General features: G+C 42.8%; 1 protein-coding gene across 8 annotated transcripts in view; it reads right to left on the bottom strand.

Moving 5' to 3' along the window:
• TLE4 (TLE family member 4, transcriptional corepressor) overlaps positions 1-25253 on the bottom strand; it is a 141763-nt gene that overhangs the window by 51047 nt on the left and 65463 nt on the right. For 5 of the 8 annotated variants that reach the window (XM_047102527.1, XM_047102562.1, XM_047102545.1 and 2 more), the window contains 2 exons: positions 20557-20761; positions 19273-19289 (listed from right to left, as the gene is read on the bottom strand). In XM_047102527.1, coding sequence (XP_046958483.1) covers positions 19273-19289; positions 20557-20761 — 222 coding nt within the window. The remainder of the gene's footprint in view (positions 1-19272; positions 19290-20556; positions 20762-25253) is intronic. The other 3 variants (XM_047102537.1, XM_047102571.1, XM_047102553.1) reach the window with 1 other exon arrangement.

The raw sequence follows: 25253 nt of genomic DNA, 5'->3' as shown, positions 1-25253 counted from the left end.
AAAAAAAAAAAAAAAATCAGGATCTCAGGCCAACAAAACCAGCACTTTTAAAAATTTCCTTCCTTGTTGGATGCAAAGACTGTACAATTCTGATATTTATTCTGAATATTTCAGTGATGTATCCTGCACGTATTTGAAAGCCAAAGGCACATAATTTATAGTAGGGTTTCTGAAACCGTGCCCTTTTCACTGGTTGCTGGCATTTAAAGCATGTTTTCACACATCTTGCAATGTTCTAAGACTATCTAAATTGATTGGAATTACATTTTTAAAGCATTTTTAATTGAGTTCCTGGGCTGAGAGTGTTCTACACCCCACCTGCCCTCACTCGCACTTGTTTCTATAACAGAAGTCGAACGTGGCTGTAGAAAGTTTCCACTTAATCGAGTCCTTCTTCGCCGAGTATATTCCATTTTCTTATCTTTTAAATAAAATAAATCTCTACAGAGAAACACGGTTGCTGTTCAGTTTTGATAACCAGAAAAGTATGAATTCTTCTTAATCAAATTTCAAACCTGAGCTAATAAGCACTCAAAAGTGGCATTTCGGGGAGGAAAAGGTAAAAAGACCCAAGAATTCTCGAGCATAGCTGATTCCTGAGCCTTCGTGGAGACATGACTTTCCTAAAAACAAAGGTTTGGTAATTAGGAAGAATGGACTGCCTCAACTTTGGCTGATGGCTCCCAAATCCTCTGTCTCACAGGCAACAGATTATCCAAGAAAATGGCTCTAAACATCCAGATGGGGTAATTCTCTAGAAAGAGTCATCTGAAAGACACCTTCTAAAGCTTTGTGAGACCAGCCGTGACCCCTGTGGGGAGCTAAAGTCCTGTCTGCTCAGGGGCCCCTCACCTCCATCCCCAGTGGGAGACCTGCCTAGGCCAAAACTCTCCCCACCAGGGCAAGCACCACCCAATGCCCAGTTGTTACCTTGCTTTCCAAAACTCTGGCCCTTTTGTCATTGCTATTAAGAAAATTCAGAATTTGCTTGAATCCTGGTAGGACTCTCTGAGTAATGTGAATTCACAGTCCGGGCGCCCTCTCCCCACAACGGGAGGGGTCCCTCATTTTTGCAGGCTCTGGAGGACACGGGACACGCATGGCATCACGGAAAGGGCACGTACCAAAAAATAAACAGGGAAGGTAAAATACTGTTTCAACCACCTAAAAAGCACAGGCTATACGAAAGCTTCTAGACTAACGTTCCAGAGAAACTGAGGTGAATCTACTCTCTCTACTGAAGACACGGCAACCAGGTAGCATACTGAGCCTCTCTCTTCTCAACATTTGCCATTATGAGAGCACTTCTCAGATACGGGTGGTGGCAGTCCTGGACCTCCCTCGCTGGACCCAGGCCCGCCGTCCGTCATCCCCCAGCACTCCGAATGCCGCTAACATCCTTTTTCCCCCTCAGATGCACCCCTGCCAAAGCCCATACCAAGACTGACTCTTGTTGCCTCGTGAGATTTCTCTGTTAACTCAGCCTGCAGACAAGGAGCTGCAAATAAATCAGTATTATAGTGCAGGGATGTGTGTTCCTTCCCCGAACAGTCAACCTTATTGACAGGGATTAGGTGTATGAGTAGTAAAATAATGAAAAGCAGCAAGAGTCTCTCCTGCTCCACAAGCATCCACTGGGTATACTCCCTCTCCCCACACAATTAGAGGAACGCCGGAATTGTTACGGTTTACAACACTGGAGGGAGAGGTCCATTTTACAGATAATCTGACATGAAAGTAAAAAGAGGCTCTCTATAAAACGCAAGGTAAACCTCGGGACCACCGTCCTCAGGCCAGCCCTTCAGTGCTTGGAAGGCTGGTCAGGAATACCAGCAGAGTCACGTTGCGCTGGGACAGTAAGGGAATGCCTCTTAAAATGAGGATTCAGGCTGACAGGAACCCACGAGGTTCTCCCCACTTGGTCTCCAATTTCATCTATTATGAGTGGCAAGAGGTTTTTGCTGTGAAATACATAAAAGTCACGCTCTCAGCTGAGGTTGAACTATACCGAAACACGAAATCCCCTTTGGAATTAAATGTGTGCTCAGATCAGCTAAAGTTAATTCTCAACCATCTGCACGTACAAGATCCATTTTGTAGATTTTTTTGCAGCAAAATTTTAATCCCAGAATAATTTCCCCCACAGCCTAACACATTTCTAGTTTGCTGCTTTCTGCTGTCAGTCTAGTGTTTGCTTGCGAAATGCAAGTTGATTTAAATATTAAATCCCAAAAGAATAAATGAAACTGAGTCATTTTCAAATTTTCCGTATTGTGCGCTAAAAAAATACTAACGGTAAGATTCACTGGGTGCCTACCAAGTGTTAAGCACCCATGAACCTTTACCACTACATTCACTTTGTGTCCCAGGAATTGGAAGACAGAGAAAGAGGTTGCAGAGAGGTCACAAGGTTGGTAAGTGGCAGAGGGCAGTGTTTGAAGCCAGGGTATCTGACCCCAGAGCTTAAGTTTCTAACCGGTATCCCTAACACTGCTTTTCACCTGTGGGATGGTTAGAGGTCACAGTGTGTCACACGCACAGATGTGGACAGGTCCCAACATACACCAGCTTCCCAACATGAAGAGATGTGGTTCAAACAGTGTACAAAGAGTCACCCTTTATGAGGATGTTATTTCAGCTTTAAGAGCACAGCAGACATGAACGAGGGGTGGGAAAGGAAGAGGAGGAGGGAAGACTGAGGCAGAGCTGACTGTAAAAAAATGTCTCTTCCCAAATACGCTTACCCCTGCGGCCCCTCGGCCACTGCCTGAGGGATGCAGTGTACCAACCTACTTGTTTCAGCCTAAGTCAATTTCTCTTGAACTCCTTTCACTTCACTTGTGAGTCTTTTATGGTGTTTCTGCCCAGGTCTCTTATAATTTTGGAGTCCTGTTGAGTCAAGTCTGTGGAGTCTAGGTCTCTCTCTTTTCTTCTTCCAGCTTGTGAACGATGGTAAACTTCTTGCCTTCTTGTCTTTTCAAGTTTTCTAACCTGCATGAAGTCCCTGCCTCCTCCCTGGAGGACTAACCTCTGTCAGAAACCTCAACTGCTCAGGTTGGAGCATTTCCCCATTTCAGGGGAGGCATTTATCCCCACTCCATACCAATCCTTTCAGGCATTTCTTCCTTGCGAATTTCACATCTAGGTCCCTACCCTTGATCATCTCTATTGAAATAACCAAATATCCAGGAGGTGAAACCTGGAGAGCATCTTGCAGTTCTTTTTCGTCAAGTGCAGAGCACCATCACGTAATGCACTCCATTTTCCTTTACTCACAAAGTCCCCTCCGCTTCTCAAGTGACCAGACATGCTGCAAAGACAGAAGCAACCTGACATTCTCCCTTTTAACGTAAACTCAGTACTTGCCTAGTCTTTCCCACCAGAATTCCTTATGATTTGATCATGAGGTACTGGAACAATTACACAAAGGTGCAATCCATTCTTTCTGTCACTAGTAGGGGAGGGAAATCAGGAGAACAGAACACAGAAGAAGAAGCACCATTCTCCTTGCACCAACAGCGGGTGAAACGGTAACAACAAAAGGAGGTCTTAACTCAAGGTGCCCAGAGCACTTCGGACCAAAATGAAGGACCAGACACACAAAGGCATGGCTTAGTTTTTCTGACCATTCACACACACTTTTAGTGAACTTTTCAATTATCCTACTGCTGAAATGCACTGCCCCAGAGGGCATCTGAACTTCCTAAATACAGTTTCTGTCTCTCCCTGCTCAGGTTTTATAGACACTTTTCTGGCCTATGTATTCCAAACCCTCTGCTTGCCAGGGAAGGCAGGTTCGGCAGCGTCATCCGTCAACCATATTGCGGTCAAGTTTGCTGGTTGGTGCTTTTAGACAGCTCCCACGGACCTATTTAGAGAGACCTTTCTCCCAAGCACACCCACCTCGACTGACCATCTGGCCACTGAAAACAGTCCACAGCTTTTGAATCAATACTCAAAGGGAACCTTCCCTTCCAGATATTTTTAGGGGAGAAAATGCATACAATCCTCAGCCAAGAAGACTTTGTATTTTGGTTTGTGACAGGGAAAATACATGCACAAATAAGCCTGAGGAAGACTAAATGCAAAATGAAATCATCGAGCAGAAGGACAGCGGCTTCTCCAACACTCAATCATTTCCAGTCACACTATGTTGTCCAGTAACCTGCATTGATAATTCCTCATGAATAAAATGCCAACATTATCATCTGCAGCTATGTTGTTGACATGCTTTTGCTATTTCACTAAAAATACCATTAATTTTCTGGCTTCACAACAGCTGAGCTACTCCCCATTTGAATATACAAAAGAGTATTTTGTTTAAACCAAATTAAAAGCGTTCCAGTAAATGACTTCCATTTTGCTGGCTATACTATTTTAGCATATACTGTTCTTCTTAATCCTCCCCACCTCAACGTCATGTCTGTCATCTCCCCAATCCAATATACTTCCACTATTAAAAGTGTCGTTTTTTTTTTTTTTTTCAAGTTGGGAAACAGGGAGTCTAGAAACTATTTGGGTTACGGCATTCCTGACCAGCAAAACGGCTGAAGGGCTGAAGGGCAGTGGTCTAGTGTGGTTTTTTTTTAAGGTTTTCTAAAACATGGGGGCCTCCTTAAATCTCTCACCTCTGTGAGCCAAGGTACATAAACAGCAAACTATTTTCCTGTTTGGGATGTGAAAAGAAAACTACACACACACACACACACACACACGCACGCATGCGCGCGCACACACACACACCTTCCATTTCGCATCTAGATAAGTTCCGACAGCCCCGACAGCCCCCATTTAAGTCGGAATGAAAACCTCTACTCCTGCCAAGCCCTCCTGGCATCTCACCACTTTATTTGTTCCCATTTGTATCTAATGCTTTTGTCAACAGTTCAACAAAAGTCAAAGCAAACAACCCACTGCAAACACTGGGGGTAACAGCAACAAGCATGAATCCTTCACAATTATCCAGCCCAGCTGCTCCAAAGCTCTTCCGGGCCGCTTTCATTTACAACAATGTCAACAAAAGGCTGAAACCCAATAACCAGATGGGTCAATATGGCCACTGTGTACCCTCTGGAGGAGGAGACTGAGCTCCTCCTTTGCTGCTTCGGCAAACATGTAGAATAATTCAGTTAGATGGACAAGTGCTTGTCTAATCATTTGTTATGTGAATTATTCAATGACTTTCCACGTAAACTACTAAACAGGGCTCTTCAAATATTTCCGCGGCGCCTCCAGCTGTCCGATGCAGAGGCACATAAAGGAACAAAAGCGGATGAAAACAGAAATCATGACCCGAGTGAGTTCCCAGTGATAATCTCTAGTCTAAGAAAGCCAAGTCTTTACAACTAATCCTTTTGGGTCTAACCTTGCCTGGCATTGTCACTGGAGGCCTAAGCTTCACTAGGACCCAGCCTGGGGGTAGAGCTGAGCAGAAAGCCACTTAACTCAGCCATTCAGGGCAACCCAGGACCGACCATCTATCTTTGACCTTGTTCAACTTTAGAAGTTTCCCCCTGCCTTTCAGAACCACTGCCGAAAGGTACAACATGCATTTATGGTTTCTAATGGAGTATTTTAAAAGCATAATTAGAAGTGTATTAACAAGCTGCAAAGCATAGTTTAAAAGTATCTGTTCCTAAAGACTGCATTTTAGAACATCAATGCCCTGGACTAATTTTGATAAAAATGTTGACGTTTATTTAACAAAGAATGACTCTGAGATGTAACTGTTCCAAATCCCCACTTTTCCTTTCTTTTGTCTTAAATGTATGGCTTATAAAATCACACAAAAACCAAACAGCCCGGCAAGAGGGAACCCTGACTTGGGGTCTGGGCCCTAATCCAGCTGAACACCTCCCTCAGGACCAAAGGGACAACCCCCCCCCCCCCCCGCTCCCCCACTCTCTGACCTCCTCCCCCCTCCCCCGGCATGGGCCCTGAGCTGGGCACTAGGACCCCGAAATTCCTGACCCTCATACAGGGTTTACCAAAGTCTTCTTCTTGGAGCCCCTCAAGGGTAGACTAAATTGTCGGTCTGAGCAGACCTGGACCTGAGGGCAGCCACTGAGGTGCAACGTTTTGAAGTGACAGCTGGGGTGTCTACTAGAAAAGCACATGTGAGGGGCCCATGTGGTTCCAGCATTGAACTCCAGGGGGCCTGAGAACTTTAAATTCAATGCTGGCCTTTCACATAATCATGAAGGTGTATTTATTAACTGGATTTATAGCTGTTAAATATTTAGACACGTATTAGACATTTGCACCCTTTCCCAGGCCCGACAAATATTCGGGGCAGGCCCAACAGGAAGTTGGCATGTAGTCTGGGGAACCCCATCTTTTGAAGAGATCACTTCTACCACCAAACACTTCACTGCAATGCACCGAAAAACCATGCGAGAATTTTTTTCCCTTAAAAACCTTTGGATTTTTACAGATCCAGACACAATCCACAAGTGGAAGGAAAGTACTGATATTATTTCTATAAACGCTTTAAAAACACAAAAAGCTGAAGAGTTAAAAATTCAAGGATTATGTTGTTTGCTGGGCTAGTCCATACAGTAAGGAGGCCTTTTCCCTTCTAGATTATTTGTATTTGCTTTCCTTTTCCAGCCTTCAAATACCCAGGTTATAAAATTACTGCTTTTAACACACTTGGTTAAACACAGGTGAAGGGAACAAGAGATTCAAACTCGTGTCTTCTGCTCCCAACAGCCAGTGGACTCACTGCCATTTATTACTCTACTGTGGGATTCTCACTTCTTACCAGAAGTGTCTAAGAATTTTTAGTTCTCGGCATAAACAATTGTGCTTTCAAAAAATAAATACTAGTCCGGAATATGAAAAACAACTTGAGAATTCTACTTCCTTCTAAAGATCTTTAATAACCCCCATAACTGTTGTATTCCTGAGGCTGGCTTCCACATATCAACTAGAAAGTTGGTAACTTTAAAAGATTCCTGAAAGAAGACCATTTCACCTGACCTGAAATGGAGCTATTTACTGGGAGCAGCAACTTTTTTTTTTTTTTTTTTTTTAATCAGAGAAACCACCTGAAAAGCAAGTTGAGGGGGCTCAAACACCACGAGTCTAACGATATAATGTTTTAGCCCTACAGTCCAATTGCTTTGCTGATTCCTACAAAACTATCGAAATACCAATAAAAAGGCACCATCATCAAGGCTGGGAGTCTACAGAATATTGCCACTGGCAATGCTGTCAGTGTCTGCGGGAAGGTTCCAGGTTTGCATGTGTTTGCACATCAGCCCTGGCAGCTTCCTGGGAAGAATGCCTTCAAAAGCTGTCCTCCAATCATTGTAAACTAGTTTTATATGCACATTTTAAAAGAATTCAGGACCAACCGGAAGCTCAGAGAAACGAAGGGGAACTGTCCAGTAATATATTTTATTCTACTCAGAAGGCAGCATATCTCAGTCCCATACTTCAATAGGAAAACAACTGGAGGGGAAGGGATTGTATCTAATCTCCACCACACACCCCCAAAGGCACAACGCAAGTCTATTTGCCCTCCAGCTGCCAAATCGATACCTACCAACAAACTTTCAATATTTTATTTTGACCGCATTGCTCAATTTTCAAGCTCATCTATCAACACCAACACCAACACAGGTTTCAAAGTCAGGAACCATTAAGATAATAATTTGGGGTAAGCTGTCAAAAGAAAATCAGGGAAACTGTCCAGCTACAGAAGTTCAGCTGTGCGTTTTTAATATCCAAAGGCAAACATACCCAATGACAGTTCTTTCTACTTAGATGACCCTCAATATGAATGACAATCAAGCAAATCATATGGACTAGCAGGTACCATGGACTTTTATCTTTTTTTTTTTTTTAAGTTTATTTATTTATTTTTGACAGAGACAGTGGGAGCATGAGCTAGGGAGGGGCAGAGAGAGAGAGGGAGACACAGAATCCAAAGCAGGCTCCAGGCTCCGAGCTGTCGGCACAGAGCCCGACACGGGGCTCGAACCCACGAACCGCGAGATCATGACCTGGGCCAAAGTCGGACGCTTAATCGACTGGAGCCACCCAGGCGCCCCACCATGGACTTTTATCTTAACACACTTATTAAAGCAATTCCTCACCCTACATACTAAGCACAGACTACATCCAACCTGGGACACCTTTCATATGTAGTATTCTTTCATTCCTCCCCAGGAAGGAAACAGGTGGAGCCACAAAGAAGAATGGAGGGAGACCAAAATGAGGGAGAAGGAAAAAAGGAAGAGAAGAAGGGAATTGAAAACGACAAGGGTGAGCCAAACAGTTCACAAGTGAGCATCTGGCACTGACAGGAGGAACTGAGCACAGAGTCTGCGGAACGTGCTACAATCTGGAAGGAGGGCGCCAGTTTGAAAATGGGAAGAACTGAAGACAATCCTGTTAGGATTGGGGGTGTAACTTATCTAACCAAAGGATTATTGCTGGACGCCCCACTCTCTAATTCTCTATTAGTCATAGTTTGCTCGATTTTCCCAAGGGCAAAAATGTCACCAGCTCAGTTTAAAATTTCCTAAATAGGGGCAGACTAGGTGACTACCAGATTTTATTATGAAAACAGATTCCAGCCTAAGCACCCAATTCGGGAGCCTCCCTCTGACTAGCCCAATATGGTTTGGTTATAATCCCCGGGCAGAGGCTCGGCCTGAGGCTAGGGCAAGGGTGTGGGGTAACTCAGAGGCCGGTCAAGTCCTGATCACTGTGGTATAAACACAAGCGATTATTTCAATTTTCTCCAAAGATTATTTTTTCAGGGCAGCCCAATAAACCCAATAATGCCCAGATTTACTAGAAAATTTTTTATTCATTTCCCCATGCACCAGAAAGTAAGCTAATAACATCCCACCGAGAGTGCTGTCAGGCCAAATCCCTCTGCTGCTGAATGCACTGGCAGGATCAATCTCCCTTCGCTGGCCATCCCACCATCCACTTTAGGGCAAGACCCTGGGGACCGCTCCAGATTACCCCTCCACACACAGTGTCACAGGCACAAGCCAGAGTGGCCCAATCAGTGCCAAGAAAAGAACAAACTAAAAAAGATTAATTCACAGATGTTCATGCATTTCACATACACTGTGCCCCATGGTCCGTTGCTAGGGCAACGGGAGACCACCAGTGCGAGCTTTATTGGCTTTATGAAGTGCGTCTCGGGGACTATAGTCCGAGAAATGCTGCATAATAATAGTGTGGCTTTTCTGAAGCCTTGTTTTGTGCTTATCCACATTTAACCTTCTGAGCATTATGAAGAGGCATCGTTATGCACGGCCTTCAAACCCTCCCACCACCACCACCAAACTGCCCCAACTTTCTATCTAGAAGCATTAAAATGTATCTCCTGGGGGTCCATTTTGGGAAGATCCACGTTAAACTGCTCAACCAGTTGCACTAGGGAAAAAAAGACCTACAACCATTTAAAAATCCCTCTATTAGTAGCGCCGCCGACCACACCAAGGATTTCTGAGCAGCACAGAAGCTACTACAAAAACCAAAACGTGCATATGCCCCTGACTTCCTATGCTCGGGAAAGACCTTTGCTGCTGAATATCACAGTTGGTTTTAACCAGCAGGACCAGCAAGCCTTGTCAGGCCAAAGTCTCTTCCCAGGGGAGAGAACTTTCTGCAGTGATGGGACCGTTCCACACCTGCACTGGGAAGGCAGTCACGGCAGCCACATCCGCTACTGAGCACATGAAAGTGTGGCTAGCTGCTGCCACGAAGCTAGTTTTTAAAATTTTATTTCATTTCAACAAATGTAAATTTGTAATGCTTCACGTGGCCAGTGGCTACCGTTTTCAGGCAGTTTTAGAGGCTTACCGAAACAACTAGGTAGGTTTTAAAAAGTTCACGAAGTGCTGTCTCTTCACGCTTTTAGTTTCTGCTTAATTAACACAAATATGACTCCAAGTAAACGTACACAGCACAGCATTCAGGGCTGGCCATGGCTCACTGTGCTGGCTCCAAACAGCCGCCGGCGGCGGCCTAATCAGCCCTCAGCCCGGTTCTTTGTCCAACGGGCCCGGGATGGAGACTGACATCCCCTCCCCCCACACCCCACCCCAGGGCGGGAGGTTAAAATCACAAATGTCACAACTCTCAGAGCAGTAGCACAGATCAAGTGTTAATCTAAAGGGAAGGGGTGGGTGAGGGGGAGAATACAGGCTGGCTGGGCGAGGGAGGATCTGGAATGAAGAGGAGAAAAATAAAGCCAGTGAATAGATCAATAGAAGCAACAGCTTACATTCAGATTCACAGGAGAAAGAACACACCGAGACAATCATTTCCTGGGAAAAGCTCAAGCCTAATGAGAATTTACTCTGCTCCTTTATGTGACAACCAGCCCTTTTGTGGCACGGGCTTCCTGACTGACAGGAACCCAGGGCCCCTTAATAGGATTTCCATATTATTTCCAACACCTGCCCAGAAGTTATTTGTTTACATTGAAGGAGGCAAGATTCTCAAATCAGACATCTGCTTCTAGTTCAGGCATATCTTAGGAAACCATCTAGAAAGCAGCTTTGTTACCATGGTGACATTTTTATTTTCCGCCTTTAGTTGGCTCAAAACATTAGCATTTCCAATTTTATTTTGTTGTTCAAAAGGCCAAATGTCGCTCAAGAAAACAGAAGTTTAAAGAAAGATAAATGAAGAGACTACTCAAAAATTTCTAGAATTAAAATGACCATAGGAAAGAGTAAATCAAAACGAGGCGTCATTACATTGCCTACTAGCTTCTCTCATTGGGTGGCATCGCTAAACCTGTTTACCTTCCCCCTCCCCTCTCCTCTTCCCCTTAAAAATCTGAATACTCAGCAACTTGGAAAGCACCAATTTTGAAAGACAAATTCAAGAATCCTTAGGGTGTGATACAATTAAATAATGAGTCCATTTCCATGAAAAAGAATTCCCCTCGCTCGACCCTATCACCGTCTTAAGAAAGCTCACTTACAACAATAATGCTTAAGACATTTTAACTTCCACCTCACTGCAATTCAGTACGGGGGCGAGGGGTGTGAAGGAAAGGAAAGTGTAAGCTTTTCTTGAACATTCAGAGGTTGAGGAGGGGATGGAATATTAAACAGCGAGGGAAGAGAGGTAGATGACGCAGGGGTGGGTTTCGTGCAGGGGCATGCTGTTGTTTGCAGCCTGCTGCTGAAGCTGCACGACTACGGGAGGCACTGGACCCGGGGGTGGGGGGGACCGTGTTTATCCACCACCTTCAGCCATCGCAAAGAAACAGGAATCTAACTAACTTACGGGACTAGTGCTGGAAGCCGGACATGCTTTCTAAAGCATACAGAAACAACTGGATTGGTTCCGAGTAATGCATCTGATAAAGCTAAAGTAACGGTACTTTTGTTCACTTTTTAGATTCAAAGGAAAACAACGAAGCAGTTCAACGCTAACATTTAAACTTCCGATCTGGCAGATCTAAGCAGCATTTATTGAGTCTCAAAATATGATTTTATCACTGTCATTTAATGACAAGCTTATTTAAAGGAATCTAAAATTCTTGCAGAAAGCGCTTCTCAGCCCTCAGCACCCTTCCTTTCTACTCCTCTGTCACGACACCAGAATGGTGTTCAATCCTGCCCCAACGTGGCTGGCATGGCCATAATTAGATAAGACTCCTCCCTACACCTGACATTACAACCCTTAGTAGTGATGGCCCTCAGGCGTAGGGAGTCTTGAACTCCAGACACACATGAATTACTTTAAACCGCCACAGGGTAAAATACGGGAGTTGGATACAAGTAAATACAATGATTTCCAGCAAAAATGATGTGCAAAAAAAGAATGCACAGCCACCCTGAGTGGTTTTGTAATTTTGCCAGAGTAGGTTATGGGTGTTACTGTAAAACACAAAAAAGATGGTGAACAATTCTTTGGAATACTTTTTTTGCAAGAACTATCTACATTTGAAGAAACAAACACTTTTGAAATTCAAGGGCCAGTAAAATTAATCTCAGGCCCTTCCACAAAACTGAAATGTTAGATATTAACTTTTCAAGAGATGAAATGCATTCTAAGTAAGCAAATTAGACACGTTAAACATCAGGATGAAAATGTCTAATAATGAAGAGGGATGGTTCACGGAGATAAAGAAACCACCCTTGCCAAAAATCAGCTGGGGAAGAACCCCCCCCCCCGTAATTATTCCTTCTGCCTGGGTGATCAGGGGAGGAGGGCACAGCAAAGGAGCGGCACCTCTCCCCCAGTCACATCATTAATCCATTTGTGCCTGCCACCTGAGGACCAGCTATGCCCTAAAGATATTTATTCATCCGTTCGACAAACAAACAATTACAACATATTTTCTGGAATTAGGGCACCTGTTACATTTCACACAGCTTACACGCCTGGAGGCAGGTATCAATTAATACTGAACAAATTACTGCATCATAAACCCACAGAACAAAAGTTCCCAGTTGTCCCTCGATAAGGTAACTCTACATAGTAAAATGCACATTAGAAACAAATACTTCTACAAAGAACAGAAAAGCAACAATGATACTCAAACATTTCATTACAAATTACCATCTTATTTTGGAAAACTGAAGAGTTAAACATTAAATGCTTGAGAAGCCTACTTTAAAACACTAAACTATCCCCTAGGCACCCCACTCCCAAAATGAAATAAAACTGCCACTTGTATTTATTTGGCTAATGGTGTGACCAACTTTATTAATGAAACATACCCTATGGTATAAGATTTTTATTGTAAAGTTCACTTGTAGGGCAGAATTAAATTACCTAAGAAAACATCTACATTCCAAATGCTTGAAAAAAAATACCTAGCAGAATAGCTTTGCGATCCAGGGACCTGCCACTGTGACACAGCTTAACCTAGAGGGAGAGAGGATTCCTAGCAGGGTCAGGATTTTCCTAACTCTATTACAATTCCCTTCCTAACTAATCCTTGATGTGTCATCCTATACAGTTCCACAAAGAAGATTAAGATTTTTGCCCTCAAGGAGCTAAAAATTTAGTGGGAGAGAACTTTATTCTGTTGGAGCACAGGGCATCTAGGACACCATGCACAAGGAAACAGATGTACTTAACATATTTTAAAAATCCTACTTAAAAACCTATTTTTGAAAGCCCATCTTGAGTCATATTTACGTTGGGAAAGTGGAGTTGGATTTCAAATACATCACAGTGTGTGTGTGAAGGTTAAAGGACACAAAGAGAATTCCATTTATCAACGATCAGCATCATTTGTAATACACCTTTGTGTATTAATAAACCTCATTAGATTGGTCATCGCCAACACGTACACGCAAACCAAGGGGTCATTCTTCTACCCATTCTCCCATGGTAAGAAAAAGACATTTCCCAGTACGATTCAGCACAAAGTATTCTTGCCACCACCAGGAAGCACAAAGAGACATTTAGAATATGGACCATTCTACAGGAAGCCCAGGCCAGGTTCATCAACCAGTCAGTGGCAGAGGGAAAATTTTAAAAGTGAAGGAAACACCTAGATTAAAACAAACCTGAGGGTATTACAACAAAATGAAATTGATCCTATTTGGACCCCATTTCAAGCAAATAAATTATTGGAAATCATCAAAGAAGTTTGCTTGTAGGCTGGATATTAGAAGCTATCAAATAATTATTTTTACCAAGTGATTAAAGGCATTACGGTTACCAAAAACATGTCCATTATTTAAAGACATGTGTTCACTTTACACGCTGAAGTACATAAAGGCGAAGGCATGCTATCTGGGATTTGCTTTAACATACTTCAGCAAAGGAGGAATAGATTAAAATGTGGCTGTAAATTGACAGCTCTTATACCTCCATGTTAAGTATATGGAGGATCTTTGCACTATTATCTCTATTTCTAAGTTTTTCAAATTTTTACTAGCAAAAAAAAAGGCAGAGTCACCCCAAAAGCTTCTTTTTTGAGGATGGCACTGCCTATGTGACCTTGGACAAGGCCTTAGCACCTCCTCACGTCTGAAAGACGAGCATATGCCAGCCTCCCACCTTTGCCGCTGAAATCTAAACTGAGCTGCACGTGTAGCAGTGGGACTGGGTAAGAATCCACCGTATTTTTCCCTAGGTTAGAGCGGATAAGCTGCAGTGTCCGAGTTACAGCCCTTATTTAGATACATCCTTTTCTCAGAGTACTGATGCCTGAGAGGAAAAGAGAAGACAATGCAAGCTCCAGTAGAGTTTGGTTTAGGGCTGGTGTTTTGTTTATACCGTCTCGCTAGTGTTTTATAGATTTCATCCACTCCTCTTTTTAATCTAGTCTCCTATCACTTTATGCCTTTGTCTTTCTATAACATGTCCTTCTAAAGTCTACAGTAATGAAAGATGGGAATCAATCCCATCAAGCTTTCTCCCACACGGTAAAATGCCAAACATTCCCATCTTAAACAGGTGCATAGGGGCGGGGAGGGGGGGCGGCGTTAAAAACAAAACTGACTGGGCCATTGGGTTATCCCCTCTCGCACTGGTCCCCCTTTCTTCTTTCTCAAGTGGCTTCTTCTCCACTTTCCCCCACACGAGACATGCCAAAGGGTTAAAAGTATAAATTTTTTTTTTCAACGTTTATTTATTTTTGGGACAGAGAGAGACAGAGCATGAACAGGGGAGGGGCAGAGAGAGAGGGAGACACAGAATCGGAAACAGGCTCCAGGCTCTGAGCCATCAGCCCAGAGCCTGACGCGGGGCTCGAACTCATGGACCGCGACATCATGACCTGGCTGAAGTCGGACGCTTAACCGACTGCGCCACCCAGGCGCCCCAAGGGTTAAAAGTATAAAAGGCACACTTTTTTCAGACTGATACTCCTTTGAGACAGGAAAAAAACCCATCATCAAATCATACAGGTCACACAAGATCCTGGAACAGAACCTTAACCATTAAGTCTTGGTGTACCAAGTAAAGTGGCAAACAGAAGTAATCATTCTGTTAATTCAAGCTAAAAGCCCACTTTCACCTGTAACACCCAACTAATGAGGTAAAAGTGCTTTCTTGGCCTGAATCATACACTTCAATTTTTGTATAAAAACAGTCTTAGTCTAATTCTCCATTGACAAACCTTTACTGCCAACAGGAAAGAATTGGAAGCAAGAAGAAAAGCAACGTATGATGTTTTAATCATCTACATAGAATAAACACCAAAATATAGCAGAGGCAGAATACACAAGCATTGCCTTAGATACGACTAATGAGCAGATCATTCTGAAAACCGTGAAACAAACAAACAAAAAGAATTCACGTAGGAAATGGAGGGAAAACACAGTATATGCGCTCACAGAAAAGCATTTTGGTTGAAAAATAACTACATGTAAGTTTAGAAAAATAAAGTGCACCACCCATACTTATGCTAGCAAGACTTACAAAAATTGTAAGTGCCATATTGGCGGACTGTGTGGAAACATAAACACGGCATTTTAAGATGGTATGCTGTTTCTGGAGATTAATCTGGCAGTGTACAAGTCACTAAAGATGATCATACTCTCAAGATGAGCATGGCATTTTGGGGAAAACAATCCAATGAAAACAGTAAGATAAAACCACCACCACCTTTGGAGGAAACAAATGTACTTGTGCTATATTTTACCAAAAAACATGGCAAATCCTTCACAGGTCTGACTCGAGGAGGTTACTGCATTTGGGATACATAATATATATTAAAAGGACTAATGAAATCACAAAGTTTGCACAATACCAATTTGAGAGGGGCCATGGAGTTTACCAATAGTTGGTGAGAGTGAATTTCGCTATTTTTCTATTTCTATTTAAGCTGGTCTTGATTTGGGGATCTGTCATTTGCGAGACGGTAGCAGAGTTGTATGGACATTTGGGAGTAATAAGACTAATTGCTCAACCTCAAATTCCTACCAAGTTTTGGGTAACTTGGCCTTCATACCTCTGATTCATCATCCTCACCATCAGCCGCTCAGATAAAAATGGGAGAGTGATGTGAGGAGCCTAATGATTTCTCTTCATGAACTGGTGCCACCAGCAAATGGGCAGCTCCTGGCAGGATACGGGAATGCCACTTTGGAGCCAACCAACTTTTACCCCTTTACCCTCAGGAGGCACGGGCAGTGCGAGGTTCCACCACACTAGAGAATGTTCCCTTGGTTTCGCTTATGATGCTTCAAGGCATGAGAGAAATGGTACCGTATGTGCCGGAAGATGGTGAGAAAGCCCCCGGTCAGGAGAGAGAAGTGGGAGCCCCACTGCGGGAGCTTCTTGGAGAGCTAAATTTGGGCCTTCCAACCTACCCCTAAGGATAAGAGTGGATCACGGTCTGTGTTTCTGGGACCAGGCTTGGGCATATGGAGTTACAGAGAGCCAAATGAAAAGCAGGTGCCCTGGACCCTCGCATCAACAGCCCTACAATACACCCCATTCTGGTTTCTTGTCACCAAATAGACCGATTCTTGGGCTTCTACAGTGCTTTCTCGTTTAGGTCCATATTTACCTACTCCACCCTTGTTGAAAAACTTCAGATACAGATCTGTAAATAAAAGGCTTAGGAATGAACTTGGCTACTGGAGCTATAGGAAAACAAGATCAATAAAGCCAATAGCATAGGTTTAGTGGCCACAGAACCTCCAGGAAGAGAAAGGAAAAGGAAGAAAAAGGCCCAACACTTTCACAAGTGAATTTTTCTCATTTTACTCGACATCTAAAAAGGTAAGGCACCTTAATTATCTGAATCTTTACAGTAAGTTTAAATTACATTTTATGAGCTATTCTGAAATCTGCCCTGTTTAATAATCTGTAACGTCAAGAAAACATTTTAAAGTGTCTCTCACAATTAAACCCATCCACAACCTTGTATAAATCAAAATTTTGCTACCATATCAAAATGTTACACTGGGGCTGTATAACATTGCCCACATCCTCATTACATGCAACACTAATTACTACCAGCAGATTCAGAATTTTCTGCACATTAGAGGCTTTTAGAGGAGCTATAAAAAATTTCAGGCACCATTAATTTAAATTTGTATTGAAATTTCCTTTTGACAGATGGCCAAAAATTACTTATTATTTAGAGCACCAGAGCTGCCTGTTTGCACATTAGAAGAGGAAAGGGAAAAATTAAAAGCAAGAAGGAAATTTATGTCACGTTCATTACCTGTTAAATGTTAAGGAGCATTATCCTGCATGAATAAATTATTTCATACAAGCCTGACTCCAGCTGCAGGCAACTGGCACGCTCCGGCTGATAAAAAACCATCTCGAGTCACACAGCAGACAATCATAAAAAGCCCCTCTTAACCAGGAGCCACTTAAGGGAGGATGAGGACGATCAATGGAACAAGCAACTAACTTTCCCTGAGCATCACAGAACACATTGCCGAAAAACAGCAAACTTGTTTCACCTTGCAAAGCCACAGCACAACCCCAAAGCTGACACAACTTCCAATTTGAGAACGGTAACCGACAAGAAACATCTATTTATAGCTACCATTCCATAATAAATCAAGGAAAATCATCCACTTCTATTTGCTTTTTGTTTTCCCCCTGGCTGCTGGCTATATAGACACTCACTCCCAGACTCATCCTGAATGATTATAGATGATTTCAAAATACACCCTACTCTGGCACAAGGGAATATAAAATGTAATTGACGCAAAAGTGTGCACTGGAGTATAAATATTTTCATAGTCTTCTGAGAGTGGGGCAGGACAGGAGCTTTTGTTTAGTTCACTGGCCTGCCTGAAGGTATGTATTTATCATAAGAAGGCGGGAGTGTTTATATGCCTGGCCTCAGAATAACTAGACAGGCTTTCCAAGGGCTGCTATCAGCTAATGCTGGTGGATGCATTTACTCACTACTTCTAAGTACACGTGTGTGGAACACTTACCACACTCAGATTAAAACTGCTCTTTTAAAAAATCTACATACTGATATGCATATTCTACAACAAAATACACAACTGTAAAAGCGTAAGTAAATAATTCAGTGTGTGCAGTTTCAATTGTAAATGTTGACATTTCTATGGGTGTACAGATGCCCTTTCAAATTACAAAGACTCTTGAAGGGTAAAATAGATACACTTAATTTTTATTTTCCATTATGTAAGGGTTTTGGAAAAAAGGACAAGGAGTCAAGAGGTGTTCAAAGGGACAGCACATGTGGTTTCAGGGGAAGATTTTAGTCTTCATAAACATAACTTCATTAAAAACTACAAGAGACAGAACTGCTTATAATCCACAACAATCAACTGCTGCAAAATATAAGGAAAAGAACTGACAGCATCTGTGCATTGGCCGATGCTTGAGAACTATGCTTTCCTTCTAATCTGTACAAAATACAATACATATTACATATATAATTATGCGTAACACACGGGCATATTTACACCGTGGCTGGCTCAAAAGTGATCGAACAATTTTCATATTTTCCTCATGTCCTGCCGTGGTGGCCTGTTTTTCTTGTTTGCTTACTATATAAATTCAGGCATCCTGAGTACATCCCATTCTGGGGTTACACAACCACATCCAAATTATTAGGCCCCCAATACTTTTCCTCTTTCCCTACAACTTGTCTATAAAGAGATATAGAGGCAGATAAGAGAGATGCAAAACTTAAGGAGAATACCTTATTATACCAGGAAACAAGATGTTATTCAATGGGGTCATACCTTTTAGATCTAAACAAAATTTTTTAAGTTTATTTATTTATTTTGAGAGAGAAAGAGAAAGAGGGAGAGAGAGAGAATCCCAAGCAGGCTCCACGCTCAGAGCAGAGTCCAAACAGGGCTCGATCCCACAACCCTGGGATGGTGACAGGAGCCAAAATTAAGAATTGGACGCTTAACCGACTGAGCTACTTCAGGCTCCCCGAAGAAAAACGCTTTAAAACAAATGTTTTGTTAAGGAGTTTTGTAGGATGGAATTGTTTTCTAAAATGAGACTAAGGTACATTTTTATCAATCAATTTATTTACTCTTCATTATTATTTATCTTACAGCCAAAGCCTAAGTGAAAAGAAGTATTCTTTGTCCCACAGCAAGACGTAATAAAATGAGCACTGCAAGCCAGATCTTCTGTAGGACAATCTTGGTCTATAAATCAGATTGTGACAGAAAAGTAAGACTGAGATTTTCAAAAACCTCCCACACACAACTGAAAACAGTCAAAAAATGCAGCTGACCACTATTTGGTAAAGCCCACCACATCATTCTGTACATTTCGAAGACTCCATTTCTAGATTTATTCAACTCATTTAGAGACCTAGTAAGCCATTCCTTAATCTGTGGGTTTGAGTCCTACCTTGATGGAGTCTCTGTCTACAGGCAAAACGGCAGCAACACAGGTGGGAAGGGAAGAAGGGAAAAGAAAAGTACCAGTTAGTTTACATAAGATCATCCATTTATCAAACTTGATCTCTGCTAAATAATAAATGGCACAGATGGCAACTTTGCATTCAAGTTCATTATTAATGCCATTCGACCAGATCCACACGCAAAGTGCCAATCTACCTTTGACACAATTTCAGAGGCCAAAGCTGGATACTCAGATTATTTATACTCCTTATTGACTTGCCCACTTACAAAGATGTTTATAGTCACGCTTCAGCTCTGCATCACAGCATTTAGGTAACTGGATGACAATATTACAGTGTTTCCAACATCAGAGATGGGAAATTTATGTTTAGGTGATAAAAATCATTTACCCAAGATTGTAATTCATGGTAATGACACTGAAAGAGGAGTAGATATGAAGTTTTAATTACAACCACACCCTTCTAACGAATGAACCACCCTTGTGCTAACTAAATTCCCACAAAGGAATGCTGGGAGAAATCTCCTCGTTTGCTTTTCTGCCACTGACTAATAAAAATTATCGGTAAGCACCATACAAACAGACGGTCACATCAAAATATCTCATATACTTTAACGGAGGGAAGAAACCAATCTAGAAGGAGCACAACTGTCCTTTAAATCAATTATTTGCATAAATAATTGTGCTGTTCTTCTAGGAAGAGATGAGTTCATTTCTTGCTTCCAGACAGCCTGTGTGAGAGAGGTAGTTAAATCAACAGATTTAATTTGGGCTGCACTTTCTCAAGTACTAAGACTACTAAAATTGTTTTCTCACCTGCAAGATTTTTATCGCACCAGATAGGCTGATCTGATTTATAAGTAGTAATTGGCTCTGTTAAATTATCAAGTAGTTTCTACCAGTAAGTCTTTTCCCAAAACAGAGGAGGTCAAAATGAGCTATTAATGCCACTCACTATTTCAAACATGGAGCACTGTGGGACTTCATTACTGATCTAGACTTGGGGAACATAGGAGGTAGCACGGGGTCAAAGGCAGTAACCAGGAAACAGGAGCCCTTGCCTTTGGGGACTGCATTAACTCTTGCTAACCGCTAGGGTATCATTTGGAAAAAGACTGCTTGCAGTCATTAATTTCCCTTCCGGCAGAAATCCTTTGTCGAGTCAGTCACTGGTAAAGTTAAATCCAGAGCCAGAATGCACAACGGTATCCAGAACCCACCCTCAGTGGCAGGCAGGTAACAGCAGATTGACATCTCGAGGGAATCACTCACCTCTTTGGTGATCATTGTCATGGTGCTTCTTCTCATCTTTAATTGGAAGGTGGGACTGGCCTCCCAGGGCACTGGAGAGGGCCAGGAGGCCAGCGCTGCTCCCAATGGGAGGAATGGCAGGGGGCTGAAGGCCGGAAGGGTGTGGGGTCAGAGGCACCGGCAGACCATGTCCATGTGACAAATGCTGGGCCTGGAGTTGTTGCTGCTGTGAGAAATGAGACACAGATATTGAACTTGTTCCCCACCTCCAGGTCCCCCCACCCCCCGCCAAAAGAAAAGAGGTGCAAACAGATCATGGAAAACCCAGCACCCATGAAGGAAAGGTTCCTCTTTTGTATACCTATTTTTTAGAAGGGGAGGGAGGGAGATGTATAATGGAGAAATGCCCTTAGATTTGGGGGTTTTGCACTTCACTGTGAAGAACTTAATTCTCACTGAAATTAGCTAAGTAACTTTTAATAGCCGAAAGTCAGATTTCTTCAAAATGTTCATATTTTGTTCTCCAAAACATAAGGCCTTGCTATCATACATTTCTAATCAAAACACATACGTGACTAACTGTTAGAGCAGTTATGGTGAACCAAAAAAAAGCTGAAAATTGAGAAAATTAGCGTTAAACAGTTCTCCCAGAACCGCTGCACAGCATGCAGCAAGAGTTAATTCGAAAGAGAAAACCTGAATTAACAACCCAGAAAAGGAAACTGGTTGCAGCCACCGTTTTAAGCCCTTTAAGTGTCCTCAGCGGTACTTGAGCAAATTACTAAAGAAAATCTAATGTAGCAAGGCCTGGGTCCTCCTGTAGGCTTGCTCAATAATGCTGAAATAATTGGGCACTCTGTGCACGTTTAGTGATGCTCGAATGGAAAGCTAGAGGCCTGCCCTTGTACTCTTCTCTAGCGGCCGCCTCTGTGTTGTGACAGGTTTATCTGAGGGGGACTGTGATGCATGCACCAGTAACTGTGCTGACAAGAGTTTAAAGTCATTTTTACCAGCACACTGGCAACACATGGAGAAAGCCCTCGAGAGGCTGGAATGGGAGTGCTTGACCTCAGCAGAGGCCACATCAAGCTCAGCTACAGGAACTGCTCTGGGCAGGCCTTGCTGCCTCCCAGGAGTGGGGAGGAGGAGGGGGAGGTGACAGGAGGGCGTGAAGTTAAACATGTCCCTCAACAGGAACCCCCTTCCACTGGAGACCCTGCTTAACAGTGCTGGAGGAGAACAAGTGCTGAGAAATTCTCAGACTAACTTCTGTAGTGATTACATTTTAATTAATGCCTCTAAATAAATCACTTGTCAGGTCTATCCTATGACAGCCGAAGAGGCTTCTATAATCTTTCCAAGTAGGACTGCACAAAATAGCTTTTAAAAAAGTATGTGGGGCGGTGTATGCTGCTGCCCTTCGCTGGCAAAAAGGATCCTGAAATGCTTTTTTTAAAGTGTGTATGTGGGGCGCCTGGGTGGCTCAGTCAGGAAGGCATCCGACTTCGGCTCAGGTCATGATCTCGCAGTTCACGAGTTCGAGCCCCGTGTCGGGCTCTGTGCTGCCAGCTCAGAGCCTGGAGCCTGCTTCGGATTCTGTGTCTCCCTCTCTCTGCCCCTCCTCTGCTTGTTTTCTGCCTCTGTCTCTCTCTCAAATAAATAGATACTAAAAAATTAAAATTATGTATATTTATATATAAAAAAATATTTCAATGAAAAAAGTATTTTTTTCTCCTCCCCAAGTGACTTTTATTTCCTTCCTCTTCCCCTCTACGTGTCTTCCTGTGTCTGACCATAAAAGTCAAAGTATAGCACTAATTAGCTCTTGTCTCCAATTGACCCACAACTATTTTCTGGCTACATGCAGTTAAGATACAATCAATAAAGTAATGACACTTTCAAAGCAAGTTTACGTGTATAAAACAGAAAAACCGGAGCAGCATTCCAGACTTTCCACCAACTCACACCCACCCTGTGGTCTTGCAAAGCACGAACTGTCTGGACAGTTCAAAGTAATGCATTTTTTCATGTGAGTAGCCAAAATCATGTTGACTCTTTGTGTACTGTCACTTAGTTGTGACCAAAAAGTATGAGCACACGATCATATGTTCTAGATGTGCAGGAAATAATGTCTATGATGAAAACAAGGCCTTTAGGTAAATATATGGCAAATTTATTTCAAAACCTCATTCCACTGAAATAACCACACAATGCTCCAATTCCCTTTCTCCTCTAAATTGCCTAATACTTCGTGGGTATGGGTCAGGCGTGTAGCCACTTTCTGCCTCAGATCAGAGTTCAATTGGCAAGCATTTATTAAGAGCCTGCAAATGTGTCTCTCTTCTCACCTTCCCTCGACTCTGAACTCTGGGAGTCTACATCTGACTCAAACCCTAGCTCACTGCAGGCACCCAGACTCAGAATATCTGGGCAACTTCAAAATATATATGTCTACTTCATTAGACAAAAAAAAAAAAAAAAGCAAAAGCAAAGAAAAAAGCCCTCAGTCAAAAACAAACCTTCAAAGGTGCAGGTGTTTCACTGTTATTTTTTTCTTGCAGGACAAAATAGAAACACTATCATCCTCATGTTTCCAGTCAACCAGGAACTTTTCAAAGGCAGAAAACACAGCCCTAGAGGCTGGTGCACAATATGCACTCACTATTCTACCTCAAAGCAGCTCTGATACCACCTGATCCTCCCTCCTCCATGTCCATCTGTGAGGAAGGAGGGGCCCTTTTCCCTTCCAAGGCTGAGACCCTTCCCCACTTCCCCAGGCCATCAGGTTGTGGTCGGCCCCTCTTCCCTTCCATTGCTGTCGATTCTCCAGCTCCCTCCCATACTCCTGCTCTGGTGGTTCTCTCACCGATCTTGTCCTTCTGCTAGCAAGCCGGGTACCAGCATCCCTAGCATTTGGTTTAAGATGAACTGCCTGGTGAACGCTGAAAGAACCCGAGATAGCGCTTTTTCAGGAGGGAAAAAAACACTATATTTTAATCACTTTTTGTGGCCTCCATTGCCCCTAACACAGTGCCCTGCACATAACTGGCACTTGATAAATGTTTGTTAAATTTAATTAAAATAACCTTCTTTTGCCCTCTTCAGCTGCTGGCCTGTATAGATATATCCTTGATTTTGCACAGCCAAACTTCTCTAAAAACTAGTGTAAATTTGCTCTCTCCACTTCTCAGCAACCCCCTCCTGTACACACATACACACACGCCCTCTTCCTCCTTAACCCCTATAATTTGGATTCCAGGCCCACCCTTCTCATACAACTGACCACCTAGATAGCAATTATTTCAGGATTTTACAATTTTCTTTCTCTCTGACACACATGCAGCCACAGACTGTACACCCTCCTTGCTGAAACCTTCCTTTACCTGCTTCAAGGAATACTGTAATGACCCCACGGCCTCTCTTCACCTCTCTCAATGCTCAGCCGTTAGATTTCCTTTTCAGCTTTTTCTTTTCCTGCTCACTAAAGAGAACAGTCCGCAACTGTCTGTTCCTCTCCCATACTCTGGTAGCCCAGGTCTAACTTCTTGCCAGACAACTCTACCTGACAGTCCAATATTCCCGGAAAATAAAAATGTTCAACACAAATGCCCTAGGTAACTTCTGCTGGCTCAAGTTCATCAACCACCATTGATTTGTTTTTCTTCTGTGCGCCTATATCCATTATCACCAAATCCTATCAATTCTCAAATAATTCCTTAAATTTCTACCACCACCATGCCCGGCAGACCCTTATCATACTTTGATGACAGCAAGCCTCCATTAGCTCACTTGAATTCATCCTGCATCACCACTGGCATGTTCTTCCCCTCAATTCCTGTCATCTCCCATCTCTTAAAACCACCTCACCCTGATTTCACCAAGTTGTAGTCAGTCACCCATCCCAGCTCACCTCCTGTTTCACCTGTTCTTCAAGGGCCTCTCAAACGTTCCGTGTCTACTATCTCACAAGACTCCCTGCATCATTCACTGCGTGGGCTGCCTCGTAAAGGTACTGTCATTCACCTTTTTATGGCTAAGAAGACCTTGGGCTTGCCAGCGAGACTGAGAAGTTCTGCAGAGAAGAGACCAGCCTCAAGCCTCTGTACCCCTGGCACCCAAACTCACCCCTGCTGAGTCACAGGACCATACATTTAAAGCTTTGGATAATTAGATTTCCACTACATACGAAAAGAGTTCCTACATACCTTTGACCTGGCTTCCGTTAAAGTTGATAACTTACATAACCACAGAAATGATCAAAACTAAAAACTTAACGCAGTAGTACTACGTTACTATTAAGTAATTCCCATGGTACTACTGTTACTATCACGGACTTGGTTCAGATTGCTCTGGTTTTCCCACTAAATGCCATTGTTGTGTCCTAGGATGTCACATTGCACTGAGAAGTTGTGACTTTTCACATGTCAGCATACCAAAATTACAAAGCCCTTTCAAAGATCCTAAGAATGGCAACATTCAAATTACAGTCACGTTGTTGACTAGAATATGCCTGGAGAGTAGGAGAGAAAAAAAAGAATGAGAAGGGGCTACCAGGAACCCATTTCACAAGTCATCCACTAGCCACACAAAATATCAAACAAAAAAAGCACACTCAGTAGGGTACCCTGTAGAAAGGTGTGATTTTAAGCAAGTGTTTAAAATACAAAATTTTAAGACAAAAAGGAGATTAAATAAGTCACCCAAAGATATACGACAAA

The sequence above is a fragment of the Lynx rufus genome, unplaced genomic scaffold (assembly GCF_022079265.1).
Source record: "Lynx rufus isolate CCGP_SWC_20201006 ecotype Redwood Valley unplaced genomic scaffold, mLynRuf1.p SCAF_10, whole genome shotgun sequence".
Classification (NCBI taxonomy): Eukaryota; Metazoa; Chordata; class Mammalia; order Carnivora; family Felidae; genus Lynx; species Lynx rufus.
Note: the sequence above shows the minus strand (reverse complement) of the source record. Positions and strands in the feature narration are given on the sequence as shown.